The sequence below is a fragment of the Labrus mixtus genome, chromosome 16, assembly GCF_963584025.1.
Source record: "Labrus mixtus chromosome 16, fLabMix1.1, whole genome shotgun sequence".
In the NCBI taxonomy this organism is placed as follows: Eukaryota; Metazoa; Chordata; class Actinopteri; order Labriformes; family Labridae; genus Labrus; species Labrus mixtus.
Window position 1 is genome coordinate 16,444,029 of NC_083627.1, and position 16,510 is coordinate 16,460,538.

The 16,510-nt window shown below is 41.9% G+C and overlaps 1 protein-coding gene across 5 annotated transcripts in view; it reads right to left on the reverse strand.

The window, feature by feature from the left end:
- Nucleotides 1-16,510, reverse strand: part of adgrb2 (adhesion G protein-coupled receptor B2) — a 231,648-nt gene that overhangs the window by 68,352 nt on the left and 146,786 nt on the right. For all 5 annotated transcript variants that reach the window (XM_061058960.1, XM_061058964.1, XM_061058962.1 and 2 more), the window contains exon 15: nucleotides 11,458-11,501. In XM_061058960.1, coding sequence (XP_060914943.1) covers nucleotides 11,458-11,501 — 44 coding nt within the window. The remainder of the gene's footprint in view (nucleotides 1-11,457; nucleotides 11,502-16,510) is intronic.

Sequence of the window (16,510 nt, forward strand, 5' to 3'; positions counted from 1 at the left end):
CAGGGGGTTGATAACAAGCTAGAGATAGCAGCAACACACAAACACACATTATCTGTGACCTCTTTGTTTTCACTGCTGAATTTCAAGCTTAATTTACTGCTGACCGCCCCAATCCAGTTTAGCTGGATTTGATTGCTGTTGTAAAAGACAGCTTGGACTTTTTTTTTTTTGTTCTATTTAGCCCACAATGTTGGATCAAATCTTTGTTATTGCAGATACACTACAGCAACAAAAACACACTGCTGCTGTGGACCCCGTTGGGCTCATATAGGCATTAGATTATCAGTTGGATACATAACTGTTGTTTTACTTTTGCACTTGAACGGTCCCATCACCTGCTGCTGCTGCTGCTGCCGACTACTCTTATCGTGGAAAACAGGTACCAGATGTACAAACAGGTGTACAAATCAGTATAGTCAGTTTTTTAGGCTATGGATCCCAAATGTATACTGCAAAGATATCAACCTGGCAGAATCCGAACCAAGTGTTAAGACGTGTAAATATACTCAAGCGCATCCAGTTTGCTAGCGTTGCGATAATCATTACATCTGTTGTTTGGTCTTGGCTTTGATAAGGTATAACGTTTTATTTAATGGATGTTTTATCTGGCGCCGTTTTGACTGATAGTTATCCCTGAGTGCACATCGGGATTACACAGTTATATCCATCAAAATCACATATCAAAGCACCAGTTTTTAGCTGGTTATGAAACATACTGAAATGAACATGGATGCCTCCATATAAACTCCTGAAGCAAACCTGACCATGAAGCCTGAAGATGAACTCTTTCTCTACAATTATTTTTAATAACTGCCACCAGGTATGGCGCAGACGAGGATTTTCAAAACAGGCTTGCTTACATATTTCACGGAAAAGCTTCCATCGTTTTTCTTTTGGAAGAAATAATGATGAGGCTTTTCATTACATCACTACTTAATAATATACAGGCCAGGGATTATAGAAGATATAAGACGTACTAATTTGTTCACAGGGGTCGGCAAAATTGACACAAAACAAAAGTTTTAGTTCAGCTTTGAATATATGCAACAGAACTGAAAGTGTACAGCAATGCTAGCTGTACTGTAAGGCTAGAGGCAAACTATGTTCTTGGAACTCGATTCCTTAGATAGCATCCAAACATGCTCATACTGGCAAGCTAACATTTTGACTTTTAGCTTGGTCATTTGTATCTAGTCCATTATCTTAATTGAGCCTGTTTGCAACTTAAAATGTGCTCATTGCACAAGATCCGTAAAAGAACACAACATGCCTAATGTATTTTGTCAGCGGTTTACATGGTTATGTGCTTCTCTGTTAAAGTGGATTGTTGTTTGTTCCCATAGTTTTTATTAGGTGCTTGTAGATGTAGCTAAATGTTTGCAGCACTGGAGGGTACATTATAGTTGGCTACTGTAATGTACCTTGCAGTGTATGGTATGGTATGGTATGGTATGGTATGGTAAATATTCATTCCATTATGGCGATAAAAAGATATGACTGTCATGACAAACAGCCCCATAGTGGTCGTGTAGGAGAAGTCATGTAAACACTTGGGATATATCCACAAAGATCTGTCCAAAAATTTGCAGTATTGAGCTTTTAGCAGTACAAAAAAGGTCAGCAAATCTTGAATGTCAGTTGTGTGTAAGGATGATCAATTAACCAAAGTGTTAAAGCAAACCATGCAACAGTTGCAGACTTTTGTTAGAGTGCCCAAATGTTGATCCGACCAACTAAAACTGTCATCCCTAAAGCCACACAATGGCTTAACAAAGTACACCGTGTCAAACATGGACAAAGCAACATATTCTAATGCTTTGTAGTTTGTTTCCTAATTGGTATTATAATGAGGCTGCAGCTGTTAAGTAAAATAGGAAAATACCTCCTTAACAACAGCATAAAATGACCTTTTATGTCCACTGAGAATAAATTGGCACCAACTCTTGACTGAAAGGGCAGCACTATGAAAGCCAATTGCACCCTGTTAAGAAACAAAAAAAGGTTAAACATGCTTTGAATTCTTAAAACTGAAGGGCTTGATGTGGAGGTTTGATGCGGCTGGTAAAGTCAGGGGAAAAAGCAAAACCCCTCCATCTGCCTGAAAAGTGATGTGTTGCCAATGTCTCTCTCTAAAAAGCAACCTTTTATCCTCAGCAGGCAGAATGACATAACGTCAGGAAGGGAAGAAAGAGGATAGTGTTGGAGATGCAAATTGAGTCTCATTACACAGCAGCTAGAGTACTGTTTGTCAACACGTTTAACTTCTGGTCATTTCTAAACATTTAAACCAGTTTTCCATGGGAAAATGCGGCCCTACTTAACCGTCATCTATGTAATGAGGATTAACGTTATCGGCTAATTTCAGCTGCTGGCATACACTGTCAAAACTGATTAACCAGATGACAAAAAGTGAAATAGTAAAATAGTATGCTCTATAGGCCTCATTCTAGTAATCAGATTGGGTTGTAATTATTTGTGTCATCAGTGGTCAGAAGTGCACACAAGCAATGGAAACAACTGAAAATGCAGAAGGAATAAGGCCAAAAGAAAAATGCAAAGAGAGGATTAAAGCATTGACGGATGGCAAAAGAATTTCACACGCAGATGGGAATCAAAAGCATAAAAACAAGAAGTTGCATCCTCATTACGCAGAGAATACTTTCATCTCAAATTGCCGTGGAAGTGTAAAAGAAGAGATTGGTTGAATATTCAGCGCAGGATGTTGTGAAGCCATTGAGAAGTGCAACAGATACTGTATAAGCCGATGTTTAGATGTCTTTGTCTGGAAGAGTCCTTTTGAATACAGCCTATAGTCTCAAACGGGGGGGGGGGGGGGGGGTACAGAATGTATACAGAGAGCAAATAAGAGATAGGGATAGAGACAGTTAGCCGTTAATTGAGAGGGATTTTGAGGATCATGAACGTAAGAGGCCCGAGTGGAGGCAATTGCACGAACACCTAAAGGTTAGAACTGGTCACTATAGGTCAGCAACAATCATACTCTGGCAGATTAACATGGGTTGTTTAATCAGTTATGTGTGCATTCTTTTTCAGCTTGCGGTGACTTTCTCCACCAAGGGCATGATTTTGCCCAAGAAGGCTTGACGGTTTGTGCAATATTTTATCATGTCTCCAGCATTTCTTGACTTTTTTTTTGTTGTTACGGTAAAAGCACATGTATTCATGATCACACAATCAATGGCTGGATTACATTTAGCTGTTCAGATGTAGATTTTGAACATGCTTGCTTACTGTAAAACAAATCCTGACAAACTGAGGCAGTTGGAAGTCATGCAGCCAGGTTTAACTCCCTCTGTTTATTCTAGTACTGACTGAATGTCGTATTGGGGGGAAAAAAAAGGTCAGTTGACATCTTATGTATCTGCCTACCTTCAGCATAAGCGGAGGTTAATCAGCCTGGAATCCTTTGCATAATGGCCAATAAGCAGCTGTTTTAATTTTCTCCTTGTATGGTAAGACAAGGTCCTTGAGCCGCTGCAACTCGGTTCTCATTGACTACACAGTAGATCTATTAAGACAGATTCACACAGTGACTTTTTTGTATCATTCAGCAACTATTTGCTTTGACTTAATTGAACAACACAAACTGTGTTGAGGTAACCTGCCGGCCTAGCTAATGACATTGCTTTTTGTTTCTTCAACAAAAAAAAGGTTAAAAACAGCTTTTTCTTTCTTTTATCTTAATTTCAACTTTTTTGACGTAACTCTGACAGTGTTTCCAAAAGACTTTCTAAATACAATGTCTTTACTGTGAGAACGTTACATTGTCCAAATGTATGATTTGTTTGATTTAATAAATGCAAATTATGTCGTTGGTCTGGCCAAAGACAGAACATTTAGATTTTGTAGCAAAATCCACCCAAAACTCAGTAAATCTCTTATAATCTAGGGTTAGGGTTAGGATTCTTTCGTGTTGAACTGAGTCTGCTTTAGACTGATAATTGTAAAGTCTGTTCATCCTGTAAAACAAGCTTTTTTTTCAAATGTCTTATTGTTTTTCATTTCATGGAAAGGACACGGAGGTTTCCCTCATTTCCAATGCTTCCGAGATTGCAAGCAAGGTAAAAGAAGCAAAACACAACAACACTCGGAATCAGTGACAAAAACCACTGAGATCCATTAAAAACAGTGCCAGAATCTTCATATTTTAAGAACGTAGTCAATAGTAGTAGGATGGTGGTTTCCAGCCTAATGCCTGTGTGAACAGGTCCAATCTAAAAGCCTCTGTTTAGGGTGCCAGGAGTTTAGTGCTATGATGTATAGACCACTGAAAGACATGGGGGAAATTGTGTGCTGTAGAGAATATCTATTTCTGCTGATGGAACCTATTCCAGTCCACATTACATCCCGATCACCAGGGAGCTAGAGTACACATTCACCAGAGGCGCCTCAGATTGGCCTTTTCCTCTTTATACAGCTCGAAACCACTGAAGTGTATCTTTATATGACACAAATCGCCTCTGTTACTCAACCTATCATCGCACCTATTATGAGGGACTGTCCCGCACACATTTATATCTCAGTATTTGCCATGATGTAAGCCCGTGTTTGCATTTCAGTGCACGTGTGCATAAATGTATTTGACCCAGATTTTAAGGTGGCATCGAAGCTTAACTCTCCTTCCGCAGACTGATGTAAAGATGGGTTTTATAAGCACAAGAACATGCTCTAGGATTATCTTAAGTATGCTGTTAGGTTGATGTGCAAGACTGTACAGCTCATGTTTTAAAATGTTGGCTCTGGTGCGGTATAACTTGAACAAGAAATATAAATCTGGGTGAAAGTTAATGTGCAATGCAGTGATTCAGGGAAAACATCAACACAAAATTAAAAAATAATAAAGTGAGGAGTCGCAACAAGCCAGATAAGCAAACACTTCAGATATATTGATATAGGATGGTGCACACGCTGTTTGTTACCCCGTTATTCCTCCTCTACATATTGATTTCTGGCTCACTTAAATACAAATGGAATCTTGAGTAGGTCCGTGATGAAGACAAGGCGACTGTCCTTGCTTAATCCGACTCGTCTTTCTTGTGGTTCCTGTCATGGGAGCTTGTGACTTCCAACTTCTTCCCCGACTCTCGTGTGAGCAGGATGCTTTGTCATTGACCCGCACTGCTCCAATCTGCTCTCTGGCGTGGCCACTGGCTAATTTATAAGCTTCTTTCCCCGAGATTATCTTTCTTCCTGCTATGCAAGCTAGTGTGCGGATGGGAAAAGCAGAGATACAGTATGGGGTTTGTCTGCAGCAACTCGCCTTTCATCCTGACTGTTTGCATCTTGGGTTAACATGGCTCTGAAGTCGGCGCTCTCATGCAGAAAATCAATCACTAATTCTGATGCTTAAAAAAAGCACAAATTGTTTTTTTTGTGCTTTTGCAAGCTGACAATTGTTACATCTTGAAGAACATTTTTTGACCATCTTGCACATGACTTAAAGACCTCAAAGGCCCAACAGAAAACTCATACAGTGTCCCATAAAGCACTAACACAGTGTCCTGTCAACCTACTTCCAGCAAGACCAAAGTAAAGAGGATCATGTGCACATAAACAAGATAAGCAACAGCAACTGTACTTCCCTGCACTGTACATGTTAAGGTCCCTTAAGAGTAGACCTTCGGTGCAAAAACAGCCATGAAACAAAAGCCACAAAACTAAGATTTGAGATGGTGTAAATTTGACTTACCTATTTGCTCTCAAAATGTGCAGCGGTGGAGTGGTGAGGAGGTTATGTATTCCAGCAGAGACTTCAAATGCTAATCACTACAAATGCTAACATCATCTTTCCCTGGGGGAAACCTCATCACTTCTAAAGGGTATCCCTGACCGTACAGAGAGATACGATGCTCCATTCCACTTTCACCGGTCACATGATGATGCGATCAATAAGAAAAATACATGAAGAGGAAAACCTGGGTCAAGCAATCCTAGATAGCTTTCAACAAATGCATCACCCAAAGTAAAAAAAAAAAAAGAGAACTTTACTCAGGTGTCAGCAGCTATCATCCAGAAATAAATCAAATCTAAAGTTCAGACTCATCCCAACATGTTTCACCTGCTAAAAGCTATTAAAAGTACCCTAAAGTCGCTCATCTTCAACAAAAACCTGAGCAAGAATCCAAGCTTCTGTGTCAACGCGCTCTCTAAGGACTGTTGCGACAGCCGGGGGGGGGGGGAGGAATGAGCTGAGAGCCCGTCCACGTCCGTGACGCCCGGTGCAGGCAAGAGCCCACATAAGCCCTACCGGCCGACTCCCTCTTGCCGCTCTGACTCGTTGTTTGACACAGTCTTGATCCCTTCTGCTCTGTCAGATGGAAAAGTGGAGCAAAGCCCTATCTGCCCTCCACCTCCTCCCCCTCCCTCTCCTCCTCCTGGTGGCTACACTGTTAAGTGTGTTAGTGTGTGGGTGTTGCTGTGCAAGTGGTTGGTCTGTGATAATGGGGAGAAAGACATAGAAATAATCAAAGCTGTGGTTAATTAATACAAGAAATCTCCACCTGCGATTGTGTCACAGAAAAGCCAACAGAAAGCTGTCTCATTCTATGATAAAAGTTACACTAATGTTCAGTTGTCGTATTTCCATCCACTGTCCATTGGTCTATACCAATTTGTCCAGTTCAGGATTGAAGTGAACTGAAGTATCCTGAAGCGTTCAGCCTCTGAGTGTTACTGTGCGTACTTCTAAATTTGCTATTTAAGGGTCTGAACGGTAACCACTGACATACAGCAAAAATCCCTTCCAAATGTAAATAAAATGTGTAATGTACAAAGGCATGAGGAGCATGAGGTATGACACATACCTCAAATGTGAGCTCAAGTGACCTCAAAGTGATGTCACTTGAGTTCACATTAATTGGGGCCTAATACTGCAAGACATATAATACGTTAGCATACCTTTCATCTCTGAAGGAGGTTAGCCGCTAAATGCTACACAAGCTGCATCTGGCAACACATATATCTTAAACTTAACTGTTGGTGGACATAATGCAGTTTGGGTAATGTAGTGTGCCAGGAAAAAGACTAAGAATTATAAAATGGGTGATGTCCCTGTTTCTGCTGCCCTACTTTAGATCTTTTTTTTTTTTTTTTTTTGAAAGGTCAGTTATGAGTCTGACTTTTATGATTTGAATTCTACATGAATGCAGTACTCTGAGAATTTAAAAGATTATATGGTTTGAAAGTTAAGCTTTATTGATAGGAGTATTTTATTGTTGCCATTCATCAACGTGCTTGTTTGTTTCACAGGAGAGCAATAGATGGCATGTAGCACTGCCAATATGAGAATGAAAATACACTTGGCTGAGGTCAGGACTTGCCGCTATGCCTTTTTGTGAAATAAATGTGATTACATTTTGGCCAGATTTGTGTCCAGCTAGTTTTTTGGCAGCGGGCAGAATGTGCCTTTTGACTTTTCACTTCATTTAAGGTTGAGACCTGCCAGTGCCAGAGCTGATAGCTGTGCCAGATCAGTCTGAGCCCAAAGCAAGCCTCAATCTACCGTGTCAGATTGAGGATGTCAGAGTGACTTCTCTGCAAACCAGGCCATTATTACTCTGTGGCAGTGATGGGTAGGAGAGGGTGGTGGAGCAGGGTGGGTTGCCTGGGTCTTTTACCACTGATCTCCGATCAGGCTGAGGACCACTGGGGGATTAGAAATAGGATTAAGTGACCCTCAACCCTCTGCAAGCTTACTGCCATGCATCCATCTAGAGCATATATCTATCTGTAACTACTGGGTCAGGTTGTTAAGCTCGCTTTAAAACGAGACTGCTCGATTGCACGCCCGTGATGCATTTGCACATCTGTATGTTTCTTTTCTGCATCTCGGATGAGCATCATGATATCTAAAAGGCTTGAGTATTACAATGAATAGATGCAAGCGGAAAGGCAGTTTGTTCAGCAGCTATAAAACCAGTGTAGCACATCTGGGATTGTCGCACGTACAATCTAGCAGAGCCACGGTAATGCACCAGACATAAGATAAGTGCCCCACTGTACAGCGGGTGCGTGCATGTCAGCAGGGGTTCAGAACAGATTTCCCATGCTGAGGCAGAGTGAGGGTCAAATAATGGAAATGCCTGAGGCAAGGTCAGCCACCATGAACACCAATCATGGTTACTTTCCATGAAACGAAGACAGAGAGCTAGTATGAGGCAATAGAAAGAAATAAAAAGTGGGACTTAATCAAGATATTTGATGTACAAAACATGAATATTTCTTATTTTTTCTGGTAAAGACAAACATTTTCTCTCTAAATTTCCCAATTTTCTAACAATTTTCAGTATCGTGAAACTTTTACAGAAGCGCATCATGAGCGCAGTATTTATTCGAGCCGGCAGTGCAGAAATGAATGAGAGTAGGTTGAGGAGACAGGCGCACGGGGAAAAGACAGGGAGGGATGGCAAGCGCGGCGATTTGGGTGGGCAGATGGTGCCGACATATGGGCCTGTTAGGGGCAAAATAAATAAATAAACACTCACACATAAATACTGAGATGAACTGTGAGTGCCACAAACTGTTGGCCAACTAAGCCAGCTGAGCGAGAGCGCAAATGGGAGAGAGACAGCTAGCACTGGAATCGCTCGCAGATTTCCGCCGCTGAGAAAAAAAGGCATGTGCACACAGACCATTGTGATGCAAAGCGTCAGAGATTTGAGCCTCTGTGCGATCCCTAATCTTCATGTAAATGTACACTGCACATGTGCGCATCATTGAAATTACAGTATATCATCTTTGTTTGAATGTAGCTGCATCTGTGCACTCTAAATATAGCCTCCATATTTCTGTAAACGGGTCGTAGACTTTGCAGTTTTTTTTCCCTCCCTATCTGAGCTGAACTTCTTTCTCCTGCTGTCTGCTTCAGCTGCTGCCATGTTTGCCTCCCCTCTTGCCTTTGCTATCTATACATTCTCCACCTCTTGCCCGCCTCCTGCTCAACCTCAAAAGCCCACGGCTCAGTCAGAGAGACAGCCAGGTTGAGAGAGGTGATATCCTCCAGCAAACAAATGGCTGCTTGGTACAACATGTTCTCCGGCCGTATCAACTGCACACCGGCTGCCCAGCTCAAATTTAAGATCTGCAAACGGGGTTGGGATTGTGATACCAAAACTGTACAGCCAACGTGTATGTATGCATGCTTATTGTACACCCATGCAGGTCTTCTTCCCTGTCCTTGTATATTGTGTAATATATATATATATAAACTAAATGTACATCTTGTAAAGACAATTTATCCACTGTGATTTTTGCTTCTAATTCCTGGTTTATTTTAAATGAAGCACAGCAGTTAGCTGGGCTTAGCAGGCTGACACTTCCTCCTAACAGCATCTGTGCAACCAAATAGGATGTTGTAATGACTTGAGGCTGTTTACACAGAAGAGGTCAAGTCTCAAAGTGTAAACAACCCACAGAGATCATGAGCAGCATATCCTTGAGCTGAAATGAGCATCACTCCATGATGCTTCTGGGTGGTGAAGACAGCTTCAGTTATTTTAACTGGAACTTTCAGTTTTGCTGCTGGGGTTGGTAAATACGTATGATATTAAAAGAAGAACTCTACAGTTGCATCTTAGTGAGCCTCACAGTAACCTAGGTCCACATGCAAGCGTGTAAGTCAAAGCTATTTTTGTGTGTTCGTGTGCAAACAGATCACCTAATCCCCGGTAAACACATTTGGATGTTTCACCTCACCCTTCACAGTTTGGAGTATGTTTTGTAGATAGACATCGCTGCCATCTTGCCACTTTATATTCTGTTTGGCTCTCTGCCCTCGCTATGTCTGCGAATTTAATTTGTTTGCAGCTGTAATCTGCCGGCTAGTTAATTGACTTTGCCGAGCTTTGTTCCTCTCCTACCTTGATGGAGAGGGGTAAGTTACAATGTCTTATCCTCTCGCTTTGGCCACTAGAGATTGTACTCCTGGAGCGCTGCATGAAATAATGTGATCTCCGGGGGACAAATGACCAGAATTCTACTGTCAGTCATCTGATTGTCACCATGGACAGAGAGGCTTACTCTAATGACCACATGGAAATGTCAATTCTTATTAAAATCCAATCTCTTGTACAATATTTAACTGTCAACGTTGTCTGTTAAAATTGGTATTTGGAGACAAATAAAAATCCCCCTTTAAAGTGTGGTTATTTCTTTATTTTTGCTGTTATTTAGGCTGCCAAAAAACAGAACTTTAACATTAACTTTCAACAAATTTCATTGTGCCTCTTAAGAGAGTAAATTTGACGCACGACTGGATGCCATTAGCTTCAGGTGACGAGAGACTGATTCCAGCTTGGTTAAAGTGGCTCTTTTAACAGAGCTCCTCTCTGATTGGCCAATGTCATCAGGTAACATGGGGTTTGGAAAGCCAGCAAACTGTTTGGCCTGTTTTTGTCACACTTTTTCTGCTTTGTTTAGTCCGTTGCTGTCTGCACAGGACTTGGGCTATAATCCTAATGAATGTGTTTCTTTTTTTTTTGTAGTCCCCATGACCACCACCCGCCATCCTCGAAAAGAACAACTTTCATGATAACAGTCTTTTGGCAATATTCAGGAAACTGAAAGGATGTTACTTTGCTTCTGTTTCTGTCAAAATATAACTTAATGCAAGTGACACAATGGATTGACTTTCAAAACCACAACTGCAAGATTTCCTTAAACATTCAAAAGTAAAGTATAGCTTTTAGGGGTAAGGGTTTCATCAGTTTAGTTACGCTGGCTTTGGAAGAGGAAATGGGCCATCCAAAGTCAGCTAACATATGGGTCATGGGAATACCTCGTCTGGTGATTGTGAAAGTGTGAATAGAACATGACCTGGAACCACATGCTGGTGAAATGGAGTGTGCATTTGTTATTGATGATAAAGCTAATCACTATGTGGGCTAATGGTTAAAACAGGATGATCAATTGTGCTGGTTTACATTATGTAGTTCAGTTATGTGGTTCACTGGATGGTGACAGTACAATGTCAAAGAGTCAGTGGCCTACTTAGATGATGAATAAAAGAAACCCCATTGGGTAGAAAGTGAGGGTTCAAGTCACTGGTTGGATGGAAATGGACTTCTAGGGATTCAGAGATTGAAAGTGAAATCTCTACTGGTGTTAGTGAAATTGAAATCTTTTAGTGGGGTTAGTGAAGGTAAAGAGGACTGATCCAAAGGGGAAACTTGCTCCTCAAAGGCATTCTGACTGATGATCCTTTTTAAATTCTTCGCACCACAGAGAGAATGCTGTTTGTTCTCATTGACTAATTTAATTAACACTTACACTGGAAACTTCATTAGACTGTTTGCGCTTCATTAATAAAATTAATTTGACTGGGCACGAGCACACACGAGATAAACATCAACACACACACACACTAACACACACACTGGCAGACACAAGCATTGCTGCACTGTACCCACACGAGTGTCAGAATCATTTAGAATAACTTACAGGTTGCCATAGTCCCAGACCACGCACTGAGGATCCGATGTACCCTGCAAGATATAAAGGGGGAGGAGGGAGAAGAGAAAAGATAAGCTGTTATTGCCAGTCGAGAGGATGAGTGAGAGCGAGGCAGAGAAGACAGAATAGCTGCTTGCCAGAGGGGAAAGAATGATGCTGCATGGGCGATGGAGAGAGGTAAACAGACAATGAAAGAGAAGGATTGAGACGGACGTATGGGGGGGGGGGGGGAAAGATGGAGAAAGAGTCATTGTCACAGGACGGAGTATAGTGAATCGCTGCTGCAGCGAAATGAAGGGATGGTGTGTGAGCAGTGAATCGAGAGAGTTAAGAGACGAACGAAAGAAAAGCCATTTCATGGACAATAATACACAGCAAGTTGGGGTCATAAACATCCCTTAGTGGAAAAGCATTCAAATTCCTTCCTTAAGTACAACAAGTGGAAAGTAGTAAAGTTAAAGTAAATAACTATTCAGCAGTAAAATGTGCTTAGTAGAACAAGTAGTTGTTGTGGAGCACAGGCCCTGTTAGCCCGCTCTCCAAAGACAAGTCAAGTACTTAATAAATGTATATTTCTTCCAGTACTTCCAAGCATCCTCATAAGTATCCTCGGAAATTATTAAAAACATGTTAAAACCCCAAAAAATGAAGGTCAGACTGGTTGACACAGTCTGACAGCTGCTGATTTGCTCTCAGCTCGCTCTCAATCCATGGACTCGCTGTAAGAGCCAACGAGTCAATGGTTTGGGGTCCAGTGGCAGGTGAATCATCTGGTAATCAAAGCCCAGTCATGCCTGATGCCCAAGGAAGACTCCCCATGACTCAATCAGGGAATCAATCACACGATCGATATCTTCTAACTGACTCATCACATCTCGTTGCACTGGTGATCCTCTGTGATCCAGGCATTGATTACTTCTAAGGATCGTCTGCGCCCTTTCAACCCGTGTGTCTCATTTGGAAAAAGGACTGGATTGTGATTGGTTTCAGGGTGAACTCTTTGGTCTGGCTGGTCTGAATTTAAAGACTCTGTTCGCTCACATTCCTTCCTACATCAAAAAAGCATTCTGAGAGTGGAGTCTTTGGACTCAAAATGAAAGTACAACAACAGCCGTGGAGAGATGCCACCGGCAAGCACTTTTTCTTTAGAGTGAGACTGAGTAGGTCCTCAAAAAGATACTCTGGATTGAGATGTTATGTATCCACTGGACTGATGCAAAGGGGAATAGAGCCCTCTCTCTGTCACCAGTCTGTTGGTCCTTCCTTAGTCCTGCAGGAACGGTTTGCCTTTGAGCTCCCCCTCATGGTAAAGGGGATTATGGCATTTATTCCACAGCCACACTGCTAAGTCCAGTCAAAACAGGATGATGCCCACTGCAAGTACACTCACTACAGCCGGAGGAACATTTAAAGGAATTTGCTTTTCTTGAGTAGAGAGCGAACTGAATCCTTTTCTGAATATTAACCACGTTTAAGTGAGCAAAAAAGGAGGGGAAAAAGGAGGTGATTCACATTAAGGTATGCATCATGAGGATTTATTTCTCCAAAGGCAAGGTCAACCCTCCCTCTCTGCACGGTGTGCCACTGATCTCCCATGAATCACTGAGTCCTGGGGTCTCTGCATGGTTGGACTTGAGAGGACTGGATGATGCAACGTGTCTAAACTCAGGATCAAAGGCGATATGACACAGACTGATGGACGACGGCGCTTTTGTTCAGGCCACCGTCCCGCCACCGACATCAGATGTCCCTGGGCGTGCATCAGCGTTGCGAGCTCTCTTAGCGCTCAACTATCAATCAGTGGGCACCGTGCCTGACTGTACGCTTCGGCCTTGAGTGACATCCCCGTGTACTCCCACAGTGTCTGCCTCCTCTTTAGCGTCGGTGCGTTGCATAATGACAGCGTCTGCTCGACTGATGCCTCTCAAAAGGGAGCAGCGTGTGTCTGATTCTAACAGCCTTATTGATGAACGGTAATAATGGCATCATCCTTAACAGCTCCGTCGTATTTCTTCCCTCTCAGAAGGATCAGCCATTTTCTTCAAGGTACTTACTAGCACACACTAAAGAAAATTGGTGGTAAAACTCCTAATGCATATTGCCTGTGAACGGTAACCTAATCAAATGAAACGAGCGAGAGCAACACAACAAGATTGTACTGGTTCAGAGTCTTAAAAGCCTTTTACTCCATTTCACTGATTATGGATTCAGAAAAATTAAATGGAGCAACTGGGTGATGCTTTTTGACTGATGAAGGTAAACTACATTACAGCGAAATGACCAGAAAGGCTCAGGGTTAATGTTTCATAAAGCCAACCAGAGCTGCCTTTTCTAATTGAAGAGGCAAGCTGAAGGGTATTGCTGGAGGAGGAGCTGTGGGAAAACATTTGGCATCTGGCCTACTGGTCCACCATAACGACACAGATCTTTCTGGCCTTCTGCTTCTTACTCACCATTAAAGGCACGCACACACTTTGACACTCGGGGAAGTACGCGGGGAGTCTGGCTGGAGCAGATGTCATCTCAGTGAAGACATGGCAGAGCATAGAGACCCCTAAACCCCCCCGCCCCCCCCCCCCGGTGAGAGTGAAGCCTGAGGCAGCTGTTGTCAGGGTATCGCATCAGCAGCTGGGGTTTTTCTACACTGGCCAAGGTCGACACCTACTGCAGCTAAAGACCTTGTCACGAGACCCTGCACTTTTTTTTTTTTTTTTTTTTACTTCCATGTCTTTGCTGGTTGCCATCTAAATGCTCAGCATTTCCAAGCGAGTGAAGTTTATTCCAAGCAAGGATGAACAAAGGTGAACACAACCTTCGATTATAACATAAGAAATGTGCGAGCTAGTTGTTTTTGGGAAGCCTTGGCAGATAGTTTCTCTGAACAAAACAAAAGTCTTTTAAAGGAAGAGCTTAAAGTTAAATGCAGATACATGCTCTCTCAGGCAGAGATGGAAAAGTGGATTGATTTGTCTTCCATCAGTTGATGAAATATGTAACTAATAATAATACATTGGTTTTATATAGCACTTTTCTGAAAGCTCAAAGACGCTTTGACAAAAACATAAAACAATAAAACAAAACAAAAAACGCCGAGGATGGTACAATGAAGAAGTAATGGAGGGAGGGGAGGGGAGGGGGGGAGTTAGTGGTTGTAGACAGTGATGAAGAGGTGAGTTTTGAGGGATGTCTTGAAGGAGGGGAGTATGGGGAGATGTTATTTGGGAGTGAGTTCCAGAGGGTGGGAGCAGCAAAGGAGAAGGCCCTGTCCCCCCAGGACCGACAGTTTGTCCTGCAGGGGGAGGGGGGGGGGGGGGGGGGGGGTTGCATCAGCAGACCTGAGAGTGCGGGTGGGAGTGTGGGAGTGTGGCAGTGGAGGACGTCAGACAGCTAGGGGGGAGCCAGGTTGTGAAGGGCTTTGTAGGTGATGATGAGGAGCTTGGGGATGGGGAGCCAGTGGAGGTCATGAAGAACGGGGGTGATGTGGTCTCTAACTGCATATTCTAAGGTAAGCTAATGGACCGCTTGCTCTTCATTAATACTGAACAAACACTCATGAAAGTGATGCTGAACATCCAACCATAGGATAAAAATACATGATAAAGTTGTATTTTCCATTATGATGATCGCGTAATCATACTCGTTATTAAGTGAAGTCATCACTTGAATCTATTCTTATTTTCATAATGAGGCAGATATTAATTATTGTATCCGTGTAGCTTTAATTTGAGTCGCCACCCTTTTCCAAATTTCACTTTTTAAAAAATGTTTATGCTGTAGTTGAACTTGTTCTGATTCTGATTGTTTCCTAATTTTGGTGGAAAAAGCTTACAAATAGATTTGAAAAGAGCGACAACTTTCTAGGACAGGAAAAGTCTAATAACAAAAGAAGTATTCTGGTAAATATAGGTTTGAGCAGTGCTGGTGCTTGACCTCTCGACCTACTCATGGTATATCATTTGGCATATTTTTCTAAATATATTTTTTATATTTTTTTTCTAAATATATTTTTTGAAAATCTCACAGTTTGACAGTCTGGAATATTCATAATAAATACATATAGCATCACAACCACAATTGGTCAAAGCATGCATATGTGCATTTTCCCTGCACAGTGTCCATCTTCAGCTGGAGCTCTCAGGTTAGCGGTCCAGAACAGCATGCTACCATCGGCATTAAGACATCATCATCCTCTGGACAGGTTGTGAAACCTGCAGTCAGAGCTGGACTGGTAATCTGCATGTGTGCCAGACACTGTGAATGTTCTCCATTACGAGTGCAAGTTCTGCATTCAAACCGTAGTAAGGTTCAACTATGTCAGTATTTAAAACAATGTCAAGTTTGACTACCTGTCCCAAAGTATTGATACAGTGAAATGTTCCCTGTGACTATTTTAGTATTATACCATTATCACAGCTGCATTATGTGGGGTTTTATTATTGTCTAGTCAAACCGGAGTTTGATCTGTTAGAAAATAAATGAATTAATAGATCAGATAAATAAATGAAGTTCGATTAGTTCAAGAAAGGAAAAGATAAGATTTGAATCAAAACCAGAAGGGGAAGATTAAATTAGCAGCCTAAACATTTAGATTAATTTAATAAATAGGTTATGTTATTGAAAGGTATTGTTTGCTAAAATTGGAGATAAACGGGTAGCAGAGAGTAGAGTTCAGTTGATAAATAAGTTTTAAAAAATCACACCTAACCGGAAGGTATCAATCCTCACGGCACCGGAGTCATTAGAGCAAACGCACAGACAGCATGAGAAGGGAGGAGAGGCAGACCGACAGGTAGCTCGCGGAAACTAAAAGAAAACCAGCCCAAAGAACTGAAGTGTGCGAAATTGATCATCTACGACAAAACCAAGGAGGCAGCCGGTAAGGTGCTGTAAGAACTGTAAAAAGACTGTTTGCTGGCGTGAAAAGTGCCGCAGCGGTGCCGGCTCGGACACGCGCTGTTTGGTTTGTTTAGTTTGGTAGCGTGCCTGTTTATGTTTAATGATTTGATTGTTTGTTATTCTCTACTGCGAGATACATTTAATT